The sequence below is a fragment of the Sebastes umbrosus genome, chromosome 9 (assembly GCF_015220745.1).
Source record: "Sebastes umbrosus isolate fSebUmb1 chromosome 9, fSebUmb1.pri, whole genome shotgun sequence".
Taxonomy (NCBI): Eukaryota; Metazoa; Chordata; class Actinopteri; order Perciformes; family Sebastidae; genus Sebastes; species Sebastes umbrosus.
In genome coordinates this window covers 10,901,464-10,922,811 of record NC_051277.1, presented here as the reverse complement: position 1 = coordinate 10,922,811, position 21,348 = coordinate 10,901,464, and the positions used below count along the sequence as shown (strand labels likewise).

At 40.5% G+C, this 21,348-nt stretch overlaps 1 protein-coding gene across 13 annotated transcripts in view; it reads right to left on the bottom strand.

Annotated features, from left to right (window-relative positions):
* The window catches only part of prom1a (prominin 1a), a 90,593-nt gene that overhangs the window by 32,680 nt on the left and 36,565 nt on the right, over nucleotides 1-21,348 (bottom strand). For all 13 annotated transcript variants that reach the window (XM_037780104.1, XM_037780110.1, XM_037780106.1 and 10 more), the window contains one exon: nucleotides 17,308-17,513. In XM_037780104.1, the coding sequence (XP_037636032.1) occupies nucleotides 17,308-17,513 (206 nt within the window). The remainder of the gene's footprint in view (nucleotides 1-17,307; nucleotides 17,514-21,348) is intronic.

Sequence of the window (21,348 nt, the reverse complement as noted above, 5' to 3'; positions counted from 1 at the left end):
TTGCAATTTGTAGTTAACAAGCTTAAACATGCACAAGCACAGCTAACAAATACATCACATAAATATACCATGTGCCCTCGAGAGAGAGAGAGAGAGAGAGAGAGAGAGAGAGAGAGAGAGAGAGAGAGAGAGAGAGAGAGAGAGAGAGAGAGAGAGAGAGAGAGAGAGAGAGAGAGAGAGAGAGAGAGAGAGAGAGAGAGAGAGAGAGGCTCTTTTCATCTGTGTGGCATCGAGCTGCGCCACGTCTGGAGGAATTGTAATGATGTTTGCCATAAATAGTGAGTAGGCCGGCGCAGAGTAAACGCCGTCATCGTACAAGTGGAGACTTAATGAGAAAGTAGGCCAAACAACTAGGCTGGGACTCGGTGAAGTGGAGCCATCCGGAACCAGGAGAAGATTCAAAATGGCCACTTCCACAACAAAAAGCCTTTTGTCAAACATGTCTGTGGCTTCTCTCGATCTCACTCTCTCTCAGACGAGAACACAATTTCATACGTATGCCTTTCTCTTTTACATGCATAAATTCACACACACTTTCTCTCTTTCTCTGTTTCTTTTCCACCAGAACGCTCGTACGTTCCTCTCTTCTGTTTCTCCAGCCCTCTCTCTCTTACATCGTCTATTTTCATCTACATCTCTTTCACTACACCTTTATATCTCAGTCTCTCTTGCTCCGATTTTATTATTGTTTCTATCTCTCACGCTTTTATTCTCATTTTCCTACAACACCCCCTCTCTTCTTTTTTTCTCTTCTTCTGTCTCCTCTTTCGCCCTCAGCTCCCTTTCTCTCTTTTCTCTCTCTCTCTCCCCCTACATCCACCTCCCTCTCTTTTTCTTTGTCTCTCGCTCACTCCCTCTCCCTGCCGGTGTCCAGCAAGGTCGCTGGAATCTGCAGCCAAACAAAGACTCTTTGAGAACAACGCCAAGCGCTTTCCAACGAGCTGCATAGTACACGACCGTCCACCTTTACTTCAGCAGAAGTTTGGTTTAGTTCGAGTTGGGTAGTCTTGTTGGGTCGTAGTTTAGATTTGTTATTTGAGAAGTGGAGAAATTAAAACAGAGAAGAGGGGGACAAATATATATATATATTTGCGTAGGAATACAACATGATCAAACAAACAACAAACTGGGGATGACAAGCAAGGCATGGCAGAATAGAAAATAAGGGAGCGCTGCTGTTGAGTGAATTTATGTGAGAAAACTCATTTTCTCACTGATGCTTACAACGTCTGAATAAAGGCGAAAGCAAACATGTAAGACTCCGTCAATAAAGACGCATTTCCCCCCTGCGGTGTCAACTTCATTTCACTTTAAATTTAATGATGTTTTTTCATATCACATATAGAGAGAAATATTCCAGTCCATTTCAGCTGAATAGCTTTTTATAAGCAATGCCATAAAACTCGCTTATACAAGAGAAAAAGACATGAACTTTACATGACAGCAGCAAAGAGAAGATTTAAGGTAGAAAGGTGTGAAGTTCAGGCTTGAAATGCATGAATTATACATTTTCACCAACCTACACATACTGACAAAGTTTCCTTCCAAAATGTAATTTTTCTTTAAACTGGTTACTAACCAGTGGTCAACCTCCGGGTCTGAAAAGTGAAGCCAATGCAGAAGTGCCTTAAACTTGCATTCTTTCTCACAGCCAGCAGGGGGCGACTCCTCTGGTTGCAAAAATAAGGCTGATTGTATAGAAGTTTATGAGAAAATGACCCTACTGCTCACTTGATTTATTACCTCAGTAAACATTGTAAACATGAGTTTATGGTCTCAATCACTAGTTTCAAGTCTTCTTCAACACAGCATGATGTTCATCTCGTTAATTATGGTCCCATTTAGAGTTAAATAGACCATAAAGCAGGGTATGCTTTGGGGCGTGGCTACCTTGTGATTGACAGGTCGCTACCACGGCGTTGTCCGTGTTTTTATCTTACAACTTTAACCCTTTCACAGTGTGTTTTCAGTTCATGAAAGTTAATGACAACCTATTGGTCGCCTAAAAATGTCTTATTCAGTGTTCAGTTGTACTCTGCTCCACCCTCTCGTGTCATTTCTGGTTGCACAAAAATCAAGATGGCAACGGACAAAATGCCGAACTCATGGCTTCAAAACGTCAGTCCGCAAACCAATGGGTGATGTCACGGTGACTACGTCCACTTCTTCTGTACAGTCTATGTTATTAGCACAAAAGTAAAGTGATGAATATGACGAAATACTGAAACTTTAGTATATAAATACTTTTTATTCACTTAACCATGCTTGTTTCCAAAATATTAGATGGTAATTTTCAGGTAGCAGTTGCCCTTTTAAAAACCATTAATCAATTCAGCTGTTCACGTTTGTTAAATTGAGTGCAGCATCATCACATTTCTCTATTATCTGACCCGCTAGCTCAAACTGTGGCCAACAGCTGCCTGACCGAATGGCTGCTTGTTGATAGTGTGCCTCTTGTTGACCACAGGCGACGATTCAAACACAGCAGGAGGAAGATTTACCTCCAGGAACTTTGTTAAAAGGGCTGTAATTCCTGCTTGAGCGAAAGCCAAATGACACATGAAACTGTCCCTCAGGGTGGCAACCCCACAACAGCAGATGAAGAAGAGCATCAAACTAGTGCAGTGCCCCAGTATCTAGGCCACTACTGGGGGCTGAGTAGTGAGTGTTACATGGTCTGGTGGCTCCATAGCTTTTACAAACTCCAACAATGGCCTGCATTCAGCAGTGTGATTGTGGTTTGCGAGGCTTGGACAGTCGCCCTCCAGCCCCTCCCTGCTTTCACACTGCTGGAACTGTACCTCTATTATCCCATCACTCAATAAGAAAATGATAATTATAGTCATTGTAATAATTCTAAAACAAATAATATTGCTAAAATTGTACTGTAACTAAATAGTGCTGTGCATGAAGTGCTTTTATTGCAGTGTCATTTTTAGATCAAGGAATTTGCCAGAGCGTTATTCAAAACATTAGATTCACATCTTTGCATATGGAAATTGTGTGGTATTTCCAGCCTGACCTCAGTGACCTGTATGCAAAAGCTCAGAACAGATAGATAACAACATAGCAGCTTGTTTTGTATATGTGTGGGACAATAAACCAGCTGATTACAGGACCATTCATGCAGAGTGCAGGAACAAACCAATGTATTCTGACTAGGGCTGTCAAAGTTAATGCGATAATAACGTGCCCACGTTTTAACGCCACTAATTTCTTTAATGCATTAACACAACTTGCGATTTTTAGGTTGTAGCGGGCTCAGTTTTAAAGTTGTTTTTTTGCGATTAATGGCAGTTAACTATGGACAATCATACAATTAATCGCGATTAAATACTTTCGATCGACAGCCCTAATTCTGACACATACTGCACTTTATTTCCTCTTGACATCAAAGCTCTTATTTTGACATACTTTCATGCAATTCAACCACTTTTTATTCCATATTTCCACTTTTCATTCACTAATATACAGTCTCATTAACTACAATATTCAATTTAGCCACTGTTATATTTAATTTGGCCACCATTTCATTCAGTTAAGCCTCTGATTAGCCTGTTTATATTCCATTTAACTGCTTTTTCCCCACAACTAGCCATTGTTATATCTCTTTTATAACATCCCTTTTATGCACTGTTGTATTTGTCTTCTCAGAGCTTGCCAGGTCACAGTCTAAACCCGGCATCCCAGAGCAGGCTTGTGTCCTATAAAGAATTTAACCAGACACTGAGTAGTTCTGACTCCGGGGCCTTTGCTCTAGGCATGACAACCCAGCAAAGACAGGGCTATTTTGCTCTGTTTTTCCCCTCATAATGACGCTGTGTAAGTTGCTGTCTCTTCCGTCTAAAAACTGTCTGCAGCCGTTTTGATGGGAGACAACAGACCATTAATTCCACTGTAAACAGTCCAGGAATGATATGAATACCAAACTGTGAGCCAAACAGCCTGTGGGGCTCAGAGCCACAGAAGGTCACTGAAATATAGTAGTATTTTAAAAACTCTACAACGGCCAAAAGAAAAAAAAAAGTCCTCTGAAGTACATATCATTTTATGATTTAAACGTCAAAACATCCAGTCAGACGAAGCAGCGCAATAATTGATTTAACAGCTGGAAGCATGGTTAGACATTACATTAGTTGTACTGAGTTAAAAACAATTTGATATTCAGAGCATTAATAAAGCAGCAAACAACTATTTGTTATGTAAAGATATAGAGGAGTAATTTCTACCTAAGTCACTCTCCTTCTGTGTGAGTTGTAATTTGAACTTCTCCTTGCTTTGTTTACATAGCCGGCCCGGCCACACATGCCTTTTAGTGCCTTAGTGTTCGTGCATATGAGCTTGCCCCACTGGCTAGCTAAAGGCCACCGCTAGCCGTCCGAACTGATGGCGCCGTTGCGTAAGTGTTCACCCATCCTCCCTCCTGGTTCCCCTCCAGGTTAACACTGTTATCTCTGTCAGCACTGTTGCTGTTGTTCTCACTGTTAGTGCTGTTAGCACCGTTAGCTGTGGGCCGCCGGCTCAGCCGTCCCCATGTTGAGAGCCATGCGGAGGCAATAGAAATGCTCCCAATCTCGCATTTAACACCTTTAAATAGAAATATGACCCTTTTTTGTGAAAACAAAAAACCCAAACAGATTTTGGGGCAACTGTAAAATCATTGTCTTCAATCCCTAAAAAGGTTAAAGTAACAGTCTGAACACCTGAGCAAGGCACTTGCCTACTGTACCTGTATAAATGCATCTCAGTTTCTAAACGTTAAGAAAAGTATAAATTAGAGCAGAGGACAGGTTTAGGAATTTGGAGACCGTCATTCATATACGATCTATGGGCTCAAATGAATGTAACATTAATCTGTGTTTTATAAGCAAATCATTGAATTGTACAGTCGCAGCCGCTCTGTAATTTGTGATGGAAGAAGGGAGACACTTTTTCCATCAGGATATCGAAAACAGAAGGTGAGACATTTGTTCTGCTCAGTAAACCATCCCTGGATAGATTAAGGTTATAAATATAATTAACCTTCCAGGCAAACATTAATGATACGATTTAAAAATAAATGTCAGCTGTCCAAAACAAACAACTCGTGTCAAGGAATGCCTGTGGAAGAAATTCAAAGAGCAGGTAATTTACTCTGTAAACAGCAACTCCATAACAACTTCTTGCACTCTATTACGCCTTGACCAATCAACCTTACATTGAATCAGCTACGATTTGCATTTCATTATTTAGCTCTCAGTCTCTAACAACAAGGAGAGACTTGAAGTGTCAAACTTTGTTTGGTGTCAGTACTCAACGTCCGTTTTCCAGGACTGACTTCTGTAAAGTTAGAGACTGGTTGAATCACAGTGATTGGTTTTAATAGTGTGGTCTTTTTCCTATTAAGTTGTCTCAGCAGGGAGCAGACACTGCCCAGCGGCCACATGCATAAAGCTCAGTCGACTGTGTAGATTCACGACTAAAACTCATCGAGATATTTGATGGCTCAAATGTAAACTCACTCATAAATAATTACAAAAACAGAATGCAGTATGTTTATGTGCGGGAAATGGTGTATGCATATTTTTTATACATCTGGCCACTAGTCTGTGATTTGTTTCTCACTGCGTCTACAGCATCTGTGCTCAGAATGGTTGGAATCAGTGACTACGTTTACATGCACAAAATATTCCGTTTTTTGCCCCTTATTCTGAAAAATACCATATTCCTACTAAGCTGTTTACATGGCTAATGAAAATGAATATTCCTCTAATATTCCTGTTTACATGCAGCCGTGCATACTCCAATTAACGTAACCGGTGGCGGACTTGTTCAACCGTGCAAACACAGCCTCCCTCTTTCATTCCTTTAACCACCTTCTTGAAAAGGTCGGTGATGTGATATTTGCGCATATATCCAAAAACCTGTTGACATCCCAAGTCTTTCATAATGTTTAAAAGTAGATGTGATTCTCCTTCCGACCAGAAATGTGGGCTTTTCTTTTGAGCATGCATCTCTACAACTGTTGGCTAGTTGGTTTGTGTACAACGCACAGAGCTGACCGTAAACTGCCATAAAAACCCCACTTGAGACGCATATTCCGGATGCGCTGTATACATGTCCAAAGAATGCTCCTAAAACCTGAATAATATCCAACGTCTTTATGAAAATACTCCAGTCGGAATAAGGCCTAATTCAGAATATCCAAACGAAACATGCTGCTTACATGACCTCTATCAAATTCAGAATATTGGTGTGCATGTAAACATATTCATTACGATCCAAAGAGGTTTGGATAAAAGTAGCTCCACAGCATACAGTATGCTTGTCACATAATGTGGAGTTTGCACAGGAATCTACACAAACATGTAAATACACAGACCTGTACACACACAATCACATGATACAGATCAGTTCATCTGGGCAGATAAGAACAATGTCATTCAAAGTCCTGTCACGCAGCATCATGTTTGTCTGCTTATGTATGAACAGCAGTGTGTTTTGTATCGTAACAATGTAATTTATGAGAGAGCAGGTTGACATCTGAATTGCAATATAAATTACAGCAAGAGGGCTGAAATGTCCAACATTCATGTTCTCAACAAACGAGCTACAGTATGTCCCTGTGACTTTTGTTTTCAATTCCTGGTTTGTAAATGTCACTGTGTGCACGTCTGTGTTCATTTTTTCCATTACAGTTTGGCTGGAATCAAATTAACTGCAGGTGCGATTACGTCCCATGCTATTGACCTTATACGGCCTGTTTTTCATTTCATTGTACTTTGCGTTGTAGCAGTAAATTGATATTTCTATCATGAACAATTTCAAGAGCACCAACCCTTATTCCATTATTGTGAAGATGTGTTTTTTAGTTTTTAACATTACTTGTATTCTTCATAAACGATCACTAAACTAAAAGATGTTTCGGTTTTACACATACAACATAATTAGAATTTTGCCATAAGTTGGTTTAGTTTATGCAGAAGTTAGCCCGCTACAATGGTCCCAGTGGCAACGGTACACATAAAAATTGCCGCCGCTCTGACCATCCTGCTACGTTGATTTGAATGGCAATGTCCGTTCTACTCCAAATTCTATGGTGTGTACAATGTACAAGAACCTTCTCAATATAGAAAGATAATTCCCAGCGATCCAAATAAGGAGTGAACAGAGCTACTAGTATTGAAGCCAGAGGAGCTGACCACCAGGCCAGGGAAGTAAGCAAGTTGTGATTTTAAAAAAATCTGTTGGCTTGGTATTTATCCCTCACTCTGCTGACCACAAAGTTAAAACACAGTGACACCAAGAAATGAAAGACGGAGCTCTATCTGCATTACAAATGCTGCTGCATCTGTATTATAAATCCCCCCTAGCCAATCGACTCTGAGATAGAGAGCAGCTGTAAACGCCCTCACCGAGACATGCAGCCTTCTCATATGTTATCTCTCTCTTGTGCAACAATGTGCCATATCATCACTATTGTTACACAAATGTCTCCAGTAAATTCGAAAGAAAGCCTGACGAAGCTGTGAACATCCATTAGTTTCACTATGTAGAATTCCTGATAGACTGTATTGATTTGTACCGTGAACACTACAAGAACCCGCAGACCATAAAAGACCCCAGGATGAGGAAAAAATGTAATTAGTAGAAAAATAAAATGGATTTCAGCTATAAAACAGAAAAAATGGGAGAATTAGAATGATTAGTAAGAGTGAGGTCTCTCCAGGAGATGTGATAAATTATGGGATGCACAGGAAGCTCTGACAGCGACCTCTCTAGTTAATTAGCTTGGCAGTGGTTTGTGTAAATCTGCCATTGTGTGGCGTCTACGTGCTGGGCAGCGATCATGTGTGTACGTGGACGTAATGACTTGTGGACAGGGACAAAAAGAGTGGAGATCATTTTAGTTTATTGAAGGAAGTTCAACTTATTATCTCCAAAATATGAATTATTCAGCAACTCAGAGGACAACTGTTTGTTTATGGATGTTAAAGGGATAGTTTGGGTGTTTTGAAGTGGGGTTGTATGAGGTACTTATCCATAGTCAGTGTATTACCTACAGTAGATGACGGTCAGCACGCCCCCAGTTTGGAGAAGCAGACAGGAGTACCAGCACGGGAGCAAATCAATGTACTGCTGTGGACGGGGTCGGTGGCAAAACCTATTTTAGACACCTAAAAGAAAGGCTCACTAAAAGCATGAATATCAGTTTAAGTGTACGCTATGTTTATAATATTTTTTGCCAGTTTACCTTGCCGTGAGACAGCTATACAGTCTATGCCCTTTCTTTTAGGTGTCTAAAATACGTTTTGCTGCCGGCCCCGTGGTCAGCAGTACATTGCTTTGCTTCCATGTGGTAACTCCTGTCTGCTTCTCCAAACTGGGGGCGTGATTTAGTCAGCAAGTGACATCTTCATAGTCATTGTGGCTTCCTTTATGACAGAGTGAAGTTCATCTCACTATTAATGAATCCCCTATAAATAGCCCTGCGTGTGATGACTCCCCACGGAGGCTGTTAACTGAGCGATGTGTGGGTTACAGGAGGCAGAGGATGTGTGAGAGCGTGTTTGGTTGCATGTGTCTCTAAGTGACTGATGGTGCCCTTGTTTTTTGTGCCTGAGAGAGAGATTGTGTTCATGTATTTGTGTCAACAGGAAGTAGGTGACTGTGAGGTGTTTCACTATAATTACTAGTTAGTTCCTCACAGCTGCAATCAAAAACACAGTTCAATGCTGTAGCACATGTTGTTGTTTTTAAAGTTATTAAGGGCTATTTGAACTAGAACATGACAGATAAGAAGAAGAGAAGTACGATGCTGGCAGTGATTCCAGTGGTCTTTAGAGTTTCTAACTTTACATGAACAAGTAGGAGTGTGTGCACATAGATAGATGACATGTCCAGATTTATTTGTCTGTCGTATAGTATACCAGTGTTTGCCCGTGGCTGCTTCAGTGTAATAACAAGTGGACCAGTGATGGAAATGAGTTTCTGCTCATTAATTGGGTCACTTTATTAATAATTCAGCAGATTCCTGTGCTAATATCTCTTGTCACATAAACAAGAGTGGAATTGCTGTGAGCCTGTTTCCCCCGAAAGCCCAAACAGTACATATAAACCAAACTCAAACATACTAACTGACAAATCTTGGCAACCAATGAGGTTACATTTTCCCAAGAACTGCCTCAAGGCAGAAGTGAACTAAACCAAGTGGGCCAATAATGTGATAAATCTTTGGGTTCCTTTGTTTGATTTTGTCGTAAAACTCTGATTCACTCTCTGGTTTTGTTCTCGAGGTTATGTAACGACATGACGTGATACCAGTCTTGGAAAAAATAAGGGCCATCTCATTCAAAAGGGATCCGGACATTGAAATGTGATCGGTAAGTTGAGAACTGGCTTTACATTGAAGACCGCCTGAAGCCTTATAGACACCTGCTCCTATTTCAAGGCAGAATTTGTTAGCCACATCAACTAGGACTTTAATGGCAGTGTCTAAAAACCTTGTTTAAATCAGAATATGCTACACAGCCCCTTAGGACGTATTGCATCATGTTGCTTCTCTTTTGCTTTATATGTAAACTTGTGTTTTAAATGTTGCATGCTGAGTTTGTTTATGCAGTCGACTGTGAAGCAGCTCTTCAGTATTTCAGCACGGTTTTCCTCGTTTTTAATTTTTCCACAATGGCAAACGCTGACTGTTGTGCTGCTGTGTGTTAGTCACTTAGCAGGGCAGCGACATTGGTCACTTCCACATTCAGTAATATCATGTGCGGTTGGGCGATTGGCTGAGTCCATCGCCAGTTGATTTGTCATTTTATTTTGCTAATTTAATGATCTGCCTCTGAAGAACGAGAGCCGCTCAGCCGCTGCTCTGCAGGCAGAGAGAGAGAGACAGCGGGGGAAACAGGTGTAGAGCCGGCATATTTTCACATCTAACTTTTTGAAATTAGGGTTTATTTTGACCAAACCAGAGTTGATGATTGTTGGAAAGACTGTTGGTTAGTCTTATTTTGTTTCAAGTGTGTTTTATGATGCTCTGCTACTAGAACAGCTGATCTCCTGTTGGGAATATCTACCAAAATGTAGTATTAGGTTGCGGTTAGCAGGGTTGAGCAACGGTGTGGGAGTGTCACTTAAATGGCCCATTTGTATGATGTCATGTTGTGGAATTTAACCCAACTTGAAGAGCGGTACAACACCAAGATGATTGACGTCTTTGTACTCCCTCATGGCAGGGTTGTACAGCTCTGGAAAAGGTCATCATGGCGACAATCAGTCTCTCTTCCATCCCCACAGTGGCTTGGTAAACAGCAGAATGCCACAATTCTACGCGGTTCTTCTTCCGTTGGCGTCTTCCGTTCTGATCGTCGGTTACGTGATTGGCCACCGCAGCGTAGTGACGTTGGGTTGTGTTTCTTTAACAGTTGATTCTGTTTCAACTTTTTGCCATCCCCTGTGGTCCATTATGCCACAGCCTAAACATACTACCCACATTCAAATGAATGAGAGGAATGGCGTTTTCGCCGCAATGCCTGATTTGGTGCGAATGTAGCCTTAGAGAGTTTTTTGTTGTTGTTGCTTGTACTGTTTTTTTAAGATTATTTCTGTTCACGTTTGTCTCTATTTGATAGTGAAGTACTGAAGAAATTCAGGAGACTCAAGGAGTGAGAAACAGGCTAGAACTGAGCCAAGGTCATTGTGTTATTCATCTTACACCACTTAAGACGCCTCCTCGTGGATATCTCAGCTATAAAATATCTCAATATCTCTCTTCTAAACGGACTGACTAAGATTTAAAGTGCAGGGTGCTGAACGTTCAGTTCACTGCCACATACATTATCATTAATTAGACCCCATATGATTAGCATGAATTACTAAGCCCATAATGCTGGGACCTTTCGTGTTAATAGTGTTGGACACCCAGCGACTGAAATAGACTGCTGAAATGCATGCTGGGTAACAACATGAGGCAGAGGTCTTCCACATGGCTGGAACAGAGGGAAGGATCTCCTATCTGTCATTTTATCATTATGAATCCATGCATGTGGATTCAGAGCTGATTAGTAGAGACTGCAGTAGCTCCTGCTGTTGATTTAATAATGTAAGGTACAGTGTGGCCTTTAGATTGCTGGCAGGCCTGATGCAACATGCCGCTTTGCTACACAGTACATGTATTTATGCATGAGCTAAGACATGATACATTAACAAACACACATGGGCTGGCGGGGAGACAGATGTAACCACTGAGACATGAAGCTGTTCATCAGAACTACCACAACAACGGTGATCACATTCACATGAGGATGAACAGAAAACAAATATTGAGATCTCTTTTTGTTCATCCAGAAGTTACAGTAAATGATCATCTGCCGAGGCTGTGCACAGTTCTTCTGGAAAGACTGTTTTACTTTAGTTTCTCTCACTAACCACTTCCAAATTAAGCTATACTTGGACTAGTCATTATAAACTCGTGCTGTGCAAGCACTGTTCAGACCTACAGGCTATTATTTGAAATCAGTGGTTATTTTGAAATAGTGCAGAGCCCAAAGATACCAAATATGTTGTATCAAATTGTTAATGAAATTTATATAAATGTGTGTAAATGATGCACAAGACATGTAGAGTATTCCCATTTGATGGAGCGTACCGCAGCCATAAAACACACGAGGTCTTGAGTTTGAATATCTCACTCAGTGACTATGTTTACATGCACAAAATATTCATTTTTTTGCCCTTATTATGAAAAAGACAATATTCCTACTAAGCTGTTTACATGACTTATGAATATGAGTATTCCACCAATATTCCCATTTACATGCAGCCGTAATTACTCGGATTAACGTAACAGGTTGTCGGATTTTTTAGACCGTGCAAAGACAGTCTCCCTCTTTCATTCCTTCAACCGATAACCAATAAGTGATCATCGATATGTGCTCATATCCAAAAACCTGTTGGTATCCAAGTCTTTTCTATAGGGCTTTCAATCGTTTCGAATATTTAATCACGATTAATCGCTTGATTGTCCATAGTTAATCGCGATTAATCGATAATTAATCACACATTTTTTATGTTTAAAATGTGCCTTAAAGGGAGATTTGTCAAGTATTTAATACTCTTATTTTTAATTAATTATTTTTTTTATTTAAAAAATGTAATTAATTACTGGTGTGTTCTTAATACTATGACAGTTTTCCTGAAATTACATTTAAAAATCACAATATATCGCCATGCTTACAGTATCGCAATATATCGCTGTATCATGATAAGTATCGTATTGCCAGATTCTTGCCAATACACAACCCTAGTGTGCATGTAAACATAGTCAGTGTGAATATCATACAGCTTCAATGAAAAACCGAAACCGCCGATACAGAAGATATACTGTCAGACAGAGTGGAATAAAAGGGTCTTGTCAGCCTTCAAGCTACTTAAGAGGAGTCCAAATGCATTCATATGGATGCTGATGGTCATTATGCACCAAATATAAAACAAAGAATAAACACACACAGTGTCTTGGGGTAAATTGAGTTATTTAGGTTCAGTAATGCTGGCTTCATCAGACCAAACGTAACCGCGACAGGGCTGCAGACGTTCATTCATTATTGCTGCATCATTACTAACATCATTATAACAATTCCAATTCATCTCAGTCTAAACTTGTTGCAGACTGAGATGTAATATGCCATGTTAACACACTTCACTTTGATTTTCCGCTAATGCTGACATGTTTCTGACTGTGTATAGAAACACTTTAGTTTCTCTCGATCACCCATTCTAACATGTGCCAAGATTAATAGCTCTGAAAGAAATCAGTCTAATGTAATTACATGGCGCCGTAATGGAGGATTTACAATTAATGCCGGCCCGCTAATCAGTTTGTTTATTTAGATTTGAAGATTTATTCACCTGATTTCACCCGCTGAACATGTTAATAAGACAGCTGCACTAATCAGAGTATTGCCTTAATCTGGTTCTGATTAAATTATTAGTGTTTTTGTAAATGTACTGATTGAATCTACAAGATCAGATTTATTCCAACAAAGCTGATTTTCCGCCTCTATTACACAACATGCAGAATGAACTCTGTCCTGAACTTCACGTCTGCTGTGTGTTTGGCAGATTTGATCTCACATTCTGACAACAAGCCCGTCTGCGTTACTAAGACAGCACATTTGTAGCCGGAGCATTTGAGCAGGAGTGTGTGCATTTTCAGCATGACTGGCATCCGTGTGAATCAAATCCCCATGGCACTACTCTAACCCAGTGAACATTACTCATTCACGTTTACAACCACAGCTTTCTGGCAACTCCTCTGGGATTTGACCCTACCTCTTTCAGAGTAAAAGGTGATGGATTTTCTTCTTGTCTCCTGCTCTGATTCTGTCACGTTAACCCCATGTAAAATATTATAATTATTATATTCTACCCAGACACCTTTAGGTGTAAATACCGTAAGAAATATTTCAACGTCTCTGCAGTGGCACCAAACTGTGAAGTGTCCTACTAATCTGAATCTGATGTGTGAAAGTAGCCCTATATTTCTGTTTTGTAAATGTATACACATCAAGACCCTGTGCTGCACAGCTATGTTTTATGAAACAACAGTAAATATGGGATTTACTGTATCTCTTTCTTAGTACCACTGTTGGGGTTAAAACCAGCCGACTGTTATCAGTGGTGGTCATCACCTCTTCCCAACTGGACGCGATGCGAACGAGCAAACGAAGTTGAGATTGTTTCAGTTTTTCCCAATGAAGATGTCCTAACCTGCTCCGTGTGTCGGTGAACAGGCAAAGCGTTGTGTCGCTTGTTTGAAAAATCGCTCGCCCTGGCTCTATTCATGCGAAGTTTCGCGCACCTCTAACATATTTTCACTGGTCAAAATCAATGTGACAGTTAATCAATGTGGCGCTCTCTAATAGTGAGTGACATTGCACATACTAACATGCATTAATCCCGAGCAAGATCCTTCATAAGATCTAATAAACTTTGAGATCTAAATAGCCAGTGTACAGTAGGTCTATTAAAAAAGACAACACAAAAAGTTATGTGTTTTACATTTCAATGTGTTTGGAAGAAATACAAGAACTGACAAGTTAGTATTAGCAGCAAACGGAAAACCAAAAGTGCGCCACATACAGAAACTAAAAGCACTTTCACAAGCCAACGTTTAGTCCGTTTTAATCAAACCCTGGCGTGGTTCGTTTGGACAGTTGTGAACGCAGTAATCATACTCTGGTGCGGAGGAGAAGGGATTTGTGCTCACAGTAGATCAGCGTCGAGTCAAAAAGAAAAAATGTTGACACCGATATATCAAAGTCTGTAATTCACTGCATAGAAGTGGCAGCTCTCAAGACGAAAAAGATACCTTTGCTCCTTCATACACGCCCCTCAGCAAATATATATTTTTTTATTTGTTCCGCTTTAATTTGTGAACTCTGAAACCGAACCACTAAATACAAAACAAACCAAAAGTATCAATTTCTCTCTGATTTGGACTAACCAAATGGACTATAGCTTGTGAAAGCGCCCTAAAACGTAATCAACAGGAAATCCAAGGAAAAAAAACACAGTCCTGTTTTGTGCAGAGCAGAAACACTACTATAGTTACTGCTTACAATCAAAGATATGTTGCCAGAATAATGTAAAATGTATCTCATGGATGACCATGCAGAGTAACATAGGTTGTTTATTGAAAGCTGTACAGTACTGTAAGTTCTACACTTCTATCACAGAATATCCAGGTCTGGTAAAAAGCATTTTGTTTTTGGTGTATTTACTCTGATCCTCAGCTATTTTATTGTCCTCACCCTTACCTGGGTGTCTTTTACCCCTCTTAATCTGATTTTAACACCTCTTGGAAATAAATCTCACCCCTGCCACTCCTCTGCGCCTCGCTGTCAGCTTCCTAGTGGAGGTAAAAAGCCGCCTGGGCCTGGGCTCGCTACTCATCCCTCTCCTGCCTGTAATTGCTTCATTAGAGCCTCTGCAGCGTCTCTGCCTGGTAGCTGGGGAGATTTAATAAGAGCTCTGAGGATGCTCTCAGACTCCTGCGTCTGGGCTTCTAGGATATTGCCTTGGAATTTCTAATAGCCGGGCTTCGTTCCAACGAAGACAAAAAGTCAAAGAACATCAAACTAAGTACACTCCTGGATCCCTTCAGTCCCAACACAAGAGGCAAACGCAGCTCTCCCAAGCCTTTTGTACTGTGGCTGCATCCCCGGCGGCTACTGCTTCTTCTACCACTGAGACTACAAAACAGAGTGGGGAGTGGGTCGAGTTTCCCGTGGTCCATTTTCTGAGAGATGAGTTTCATCAAGATGCAGGACAGCCAGATGATGTAACAGGCTCATATAGTAGAAGCACAAAGTAAACTTCTAAAGCTTTACTCCCAAACATTTTCAGCCCACTCCTCCTTCATAATGTTCAATCATCGTGTGCAATTTGAGGCTGAATCTCATCACTTACTTCACAATTAAAACAATAGTCAGGTGCCCTTATGGACACTGAAACAGGTTTTGCCTGCTGTAATCATTCCTTCAGTTCCTACTGGCCATTAAATAGTCATTTCCTAATGCACTTTCAATGTATGCAACAAAATCTGCAATCTTGTTCTGTGCAAAAAATGTATTCCAAAGTGTATCTGAAGTTTAATATGAGGCCTCGGTAGTCTGAGTTAGGCAAATCAAGTGGTATCTTCTAAAGTAACTGTCTTTTTAGCATAAAATTTACATTTTGTGTTTTACTGTTGAGCTGCAGTGGAAAATATCCATAATTTATGACAAACTTGGCTGTACAGTTTGTTCGTTTCTGGTTTTGCCGGTATACGAGTTTACACCGGCTTGATTTTATGCCAACCGGCTGAATATTATGACACATTCTGGCAAATTATAAAGTAGCCGACATCAGCAACTCTTATGTTTTGGTTGGTCACGGCCAAAAGACTTCGCTATGAAGGAACCGGCTCTGGAGAAAAGTTTGACAAGATTTGGAAACCGCTTTAAGTCGTTTGCATAACGATATGGTTTAACAAAACACTATAGTTATGCTGCTACATTGTGCTGACGTCCTCAAATGCTTTTGACTGGCCTGAAGCTGCCTGTTTACATGTATGAAACGTCTATTTTCTGCGTATCAACTGTACAGATGAGCCAAACACTGTTAAGCAAGTCTGTCATAGCTCGATAGCAGCTGATGACTGTATTTGGATTGGTATGATTGGAATTGATAGAAAAGACAGGATCCGGGTATAAAGCATTTCCAGTCTAGGAAATCCACCTATTTTTCCATCATTTGCAATTTCACTTTCTGCAGTTTCATTCTCTTTGCTACTATTTCTCATTTGCCAGGATGTTGGCTCTGCAATATTAAAATATTGCCTAAAGCAACTGTAGGATAAAAGTATGTCATGTCATGACCTTCCTGCTGTCCTACAGCTGCCTGTTTCCACATATAATATATAAAACGTCTATTATCTGAGTATCCATTGTTAAAGAGACCCACACCAGGATGAAAATAGTGGGAGGTAATATCTATTAAGTTCCTAGATTACGGCAATTAATCACAGTTACTACAGTTTGAAACATTGACAATGTAGGAATTAATTCTAGTGCTAGATTCACTGCATTTCCCAGCGGATTAAATCATCAGCCAAATGCTTAAAATGTGCATGTTAAATGGGGAAATGACAGCTGGAGCAGTAATATAATAAACCCTGAAGGCAGATGCAGAAGGTATTATAATTATTATACGAGAAAGCCAAGGAGAATAGTAAGGTGCAGAGGTGACAGACATTTTAAACCCATGATACCTAGTCTTATACAGTAGAATAAATGTGGTCAGAAGTTATGTTGTGGATATGAGCCATTTGTTTGTTACTGATTCAGTATTTTAAGCTGTGTGTTGTTGACATGAATGAAGAAGTCCTACTACAGCAACTGAAAGCTTCCAGTGTGAATCCCCTGCAGATTATAATGACTTAGACTGAACCCAAGTATGAAGGGTGCTGCCACGTAGTATCTACAGTAGGAATTTACTATATATAGCAAACAGCATGGGGGATGGGGAAAGCTGATGACTCTGTGTGTGTGTGTGTGTTTGTGTGTGAGACAGACTCACAAGATGACCAGAGGTGTATGTGTGTGTACACAGTGTGGTTTTGCCTGAACGTGTGTGCATGACACTATAAAAGACAAAGGTGTAGCTAATGTTTAATTCCAGTGTTTGTTTGCATGCATATACGCACACTATTTGAAAAATACACGTCTGCATGCCAGCTGATATCCTTATGCGTGTCGTGTGTTTGTATGCATGTGTCATACTCACGTGATGACCAGCGAGGTGGAGAAGAGCAGCGTTCCCAGCAGGCCACGCCGGCAGTCCGCGTTCTTCCTCTGGCGTTGGTGCATCTCGCCGCCGCAGTTGTCACAGCAGCGGCACATGCAGAAGAAGATGCCGATTATCGGCACCAGAACGGCGAACAGCAGGCCGACTGCCGCACATATTAGGAAGCCTATCTCGTAGTAGATGGCCTGTGGTCAGCGGGGGGTGGAGGGGGTGGATAATGGAGAATGAGGGACAGTTTATTAAGGAAACAACATCAGAGGTGGGAAGAGGACAAAGGGAGATGAAACAACGGGAGGTGGAAAATGGGATGGGGGGTTGTTGAGCGAATTGGATCAGGAGAGGTGAGCAGATGAGTCGGGGAGTGAGGGAGAGAAGAAAGGATAGATTAATAACGGCGTAAAGGAGAAAACGGGAGGACACACACACAAGCAGGCGAAGGATAAAATGAGCAACCAATCTAAAAATATCTGGTAGGATCCCACCGCTGGAAATTCTCTGTCTTCTCTTTGTCCAAAAGGGATTTGTGGATAAACAATAAACACATTGCGTAACACTACTGGAGAATCCTTTCTTTAACTCTTAAATACTACAAGCCAATTCAATGATCGACTCCTTAACTACATTATTACACAACATAAAGACTCTTTCTTAAAATCGGGAATACTTTTCTCACATACTCCACAGGAGAACCTTACAGTAAGCTAAAAGTCGTTTTTTTACATAAATTTCCAATAAACTGCAATATGCACCGAGAGGATAGCAACACATGAAAGATGATGGGAAAATACTCAAAGGAGTCCGAGTCATCCATGTACCCCTGTGGTGCAGTTTTTCCCACTCTAATGAAGAGGAAAGACGGCATTTCTGATGAAAAACCTGCTTCAATAGGAATAGACTACAAGGCAGTTAGTGCACTGCTCTACTGAAGAACTTTTAACTTGAATTGAGTCATAATATCCAGATTTTTCTTGAAACAAGGTGACAAATCTGCCCGTTGGGTGAGATAATTACACTTGTTTGAGTGCAGGTCATTCTTCTTAATAATTTTATTGCAGAAAGTGTCAGTTTTGCAAAAAAATACGTTTATTATTGAGGATGTTAAGAAATTACAAAACACGTGAAATGATGCCTCGGCAGACTTCGGGGAAACCTTACAATTCTAGCTTAACGGCAGAAAGAGTTAAATGGGCCTTGTTATACAGTGAGAGTTCATTTGGTACACCCAGATAAAACTAATGCAGTCTGATATAACAGCCCTAGATCCTACCTTCATGGAGATTATGACAATTCGTCAAACAACACACTAGACTGCATTAGTTTTAGTTAAGTTTAGCTAATAAATTGACAACTGAGTGTATATATTACCTTTGGGCTTTTGAAAAAAAATCAAAACTTGACTGGATAAACTATAAAATGGAAAGATGTCAAGCTTAAAGGCCTTTACACACCGGGGGCGTGACGAATAAACGACACAAAAATGCAAAATACTCGCCCTGCGAATATTATATATCGAGGGCTTTTATTGTGAAAGGTAAGAATGGAAGGATTGGATCTGGTCTGAGCTGCCTTAATCAAGGTTGAAAGGAGTAATAAAGTTTGCCGTGCTGGTTCGGACTACGGAGCCTCTGTGTTGTTGTTTTATAAATATAGGCGCAACAGAACCCGTTCCACGCAATGTGATTGGTTGATGCCTTTATTTGTGGTGCGAAAGCTCAGCAAAAAAGTGTGTCACTTTTTCGTTGCGTAATAGTAAAAGTACTCATGACAAAAAACAACAGTTCGAAAAAATATATTGATGTGCGAATTAATCACGCGAAAAAAACGAGGCTGGTGTATAACGGCCTGAAGCCTTGAAACTTCTTTTCACTAGTAACATTTTGTTATACAAGTTGACCTGCACTTGTAAAATGCAGATACAGTATCTGCAGTGAATAGTTAGATTGTTAGGATTAGAGGTCAGTTGTTTGGGTTAAACAGTTAGTAGGAGTGTAGTGAGGTCATTGTGGCGAGGACCAGTGAGATTAAGATGCATGGACTAACACAGGAGTGAGTGCAGGATGCTGACTGTCCTATAGTTATATGAAGACTCTATTTAGACAGTTTGTTCTGTATGAATTAGGATCGTGCTTTGCCTCTGAATAGTCGGAAATCTGCACATCCCTCATCACAAAACCTCGATAATCCTCGACATTGATTGATTCAATATTAGAAATATTCAAGGTGACTCGAGACGATTTCTAACAAATTCCCCCTGATATATTGAGAGAGTTAAATTGCTGCTGTTGGCAGGTTCTCAGTAGAGCTTCCACCGCCTCTTGTCATGTACCACAGTGCTCCCTGTTAATCTGCCCCTATCTAGACCACACTCAGCACAGGCTTTGGAAATTGGCAAAATTGAATAGGGGATTGGTAATTCCCACACCGCGTGTAACTTGTCACAATGATGTTCAATAGCTTCTCGTTATGAAAGGATCAAAGCAGGGCTGCTATCACCGCTCCTGAATGGACGAACTGCTCTCCCGGCTGATTCACACTAATCTTAATCGCCTTCATAAGGCAATGACCCTGCCTTCACCAGGGACCTGCGGCTTTTTGCTTTTTAGCATGCAGGGTGAAAAGCATCTGAACTCGTCAGAGAGGAGTATTCTTCTCTGGTTCATTTGAAAATCTCTCTGCAAACTTGGGAGTCTCAGGCGGTGAGCATAATGCAGCCTCCAAAAGCTTGTGTTTGGCTGAGTGAGGCTCCTGGCTGTGTCAAAAACATAGTTTACAAAAGACCGTCAGTCACACCCTTTCTGACCTTAAGGAATAAAAACATGGATGATTTCGGGGTCAGTGGACACGGAGAGAAAAAGAGGGAACCAGAGATTTGAAGATGTAGAGAGGCAAAGAAAGAAAAAAATGTGTGAGTGTATGTGTGGTCTGTCATCTAAACGCACCAATGTCAACCCAGTTGTTGAGGACATTTTGCAAACTGAACGCTTGCATTGTCATTGTGCTTCTGGGCTCTGCTTGTTATTGGGTGAATCTTCACAAAAAAAAAAAAAAGGTCAAAAATGTTTTATTTTTTTCCACCACCACTCTTCAAAGGCCCCGCAGCTCCGTCTATTTTTGGACTATAGCTTTGTCTTGGCAAGTGCCCAAAAGAAGAAGGTGACCTTCCAATAAGAACAAACTGGATGATGAGGTGGCATCATGTCTGAGCGGTGAAGACGGGCAATTCTGCAACTTTAATCAGATTTAAATCAAAGCAGCAGCCACGAGGCCTGCTGAAGTGTCCTCGAGCAAGATGCCGTTACCCTAAACTGCTCACTGAGTTACAGAAGATACTGTGAATGAATTAACGTCATGTTTCTGTTGTGTTTTTAGTGCTTCCTGTTTTGATTCATTGCTGTGACTCAGATCCTGTTGTTTGTTTGTTTGTAAATTGGGTTGGATGCCACTCTGGAACCACAAGAGACACGCTGTTCTCGATGATATCTTTTATGATTTAGGTAGGTGAAGACTGCAACAAACATCAGCAAGCCTTTGATCACAGCTGGACTATTTAAATCCCCTGTATGGAGGCTTTCATTCAAACCAAGACTACACCAGGACATTTCACTGATTAATCAGGAAAATGATCTGCTGTACTTTTGGTTGAAATGGTCTTTTAAAGCATTATGGATCAGCTTTGCATTTATTGGATGGTGACATACAGGAAAGGTCAATGCAAATTCCACAAACCAAGAACACTTTTGCTTTGATATGAATAAATTAGATATGAAATTTTGCAGTTTCACTTCAAAAATAAGTTAAATAAACTGTGAATACAAGGTGTTTTTGCTTGTAATAAGGAAACAATCTTCCAATGGAAGTTAAAATTCGCTTGTTAAGATTTCTTGAAATAAGATGTAATACGTATGTAGTCCATTCAAGATAAGAGATCTTGAAATTAGCTGGGAAATCTAATTTTGAGCTATAGTTCACTAGTATTAGGAAGAGCTGTGTGTCATAATACGCCTGTGATGCTCAAAAAGT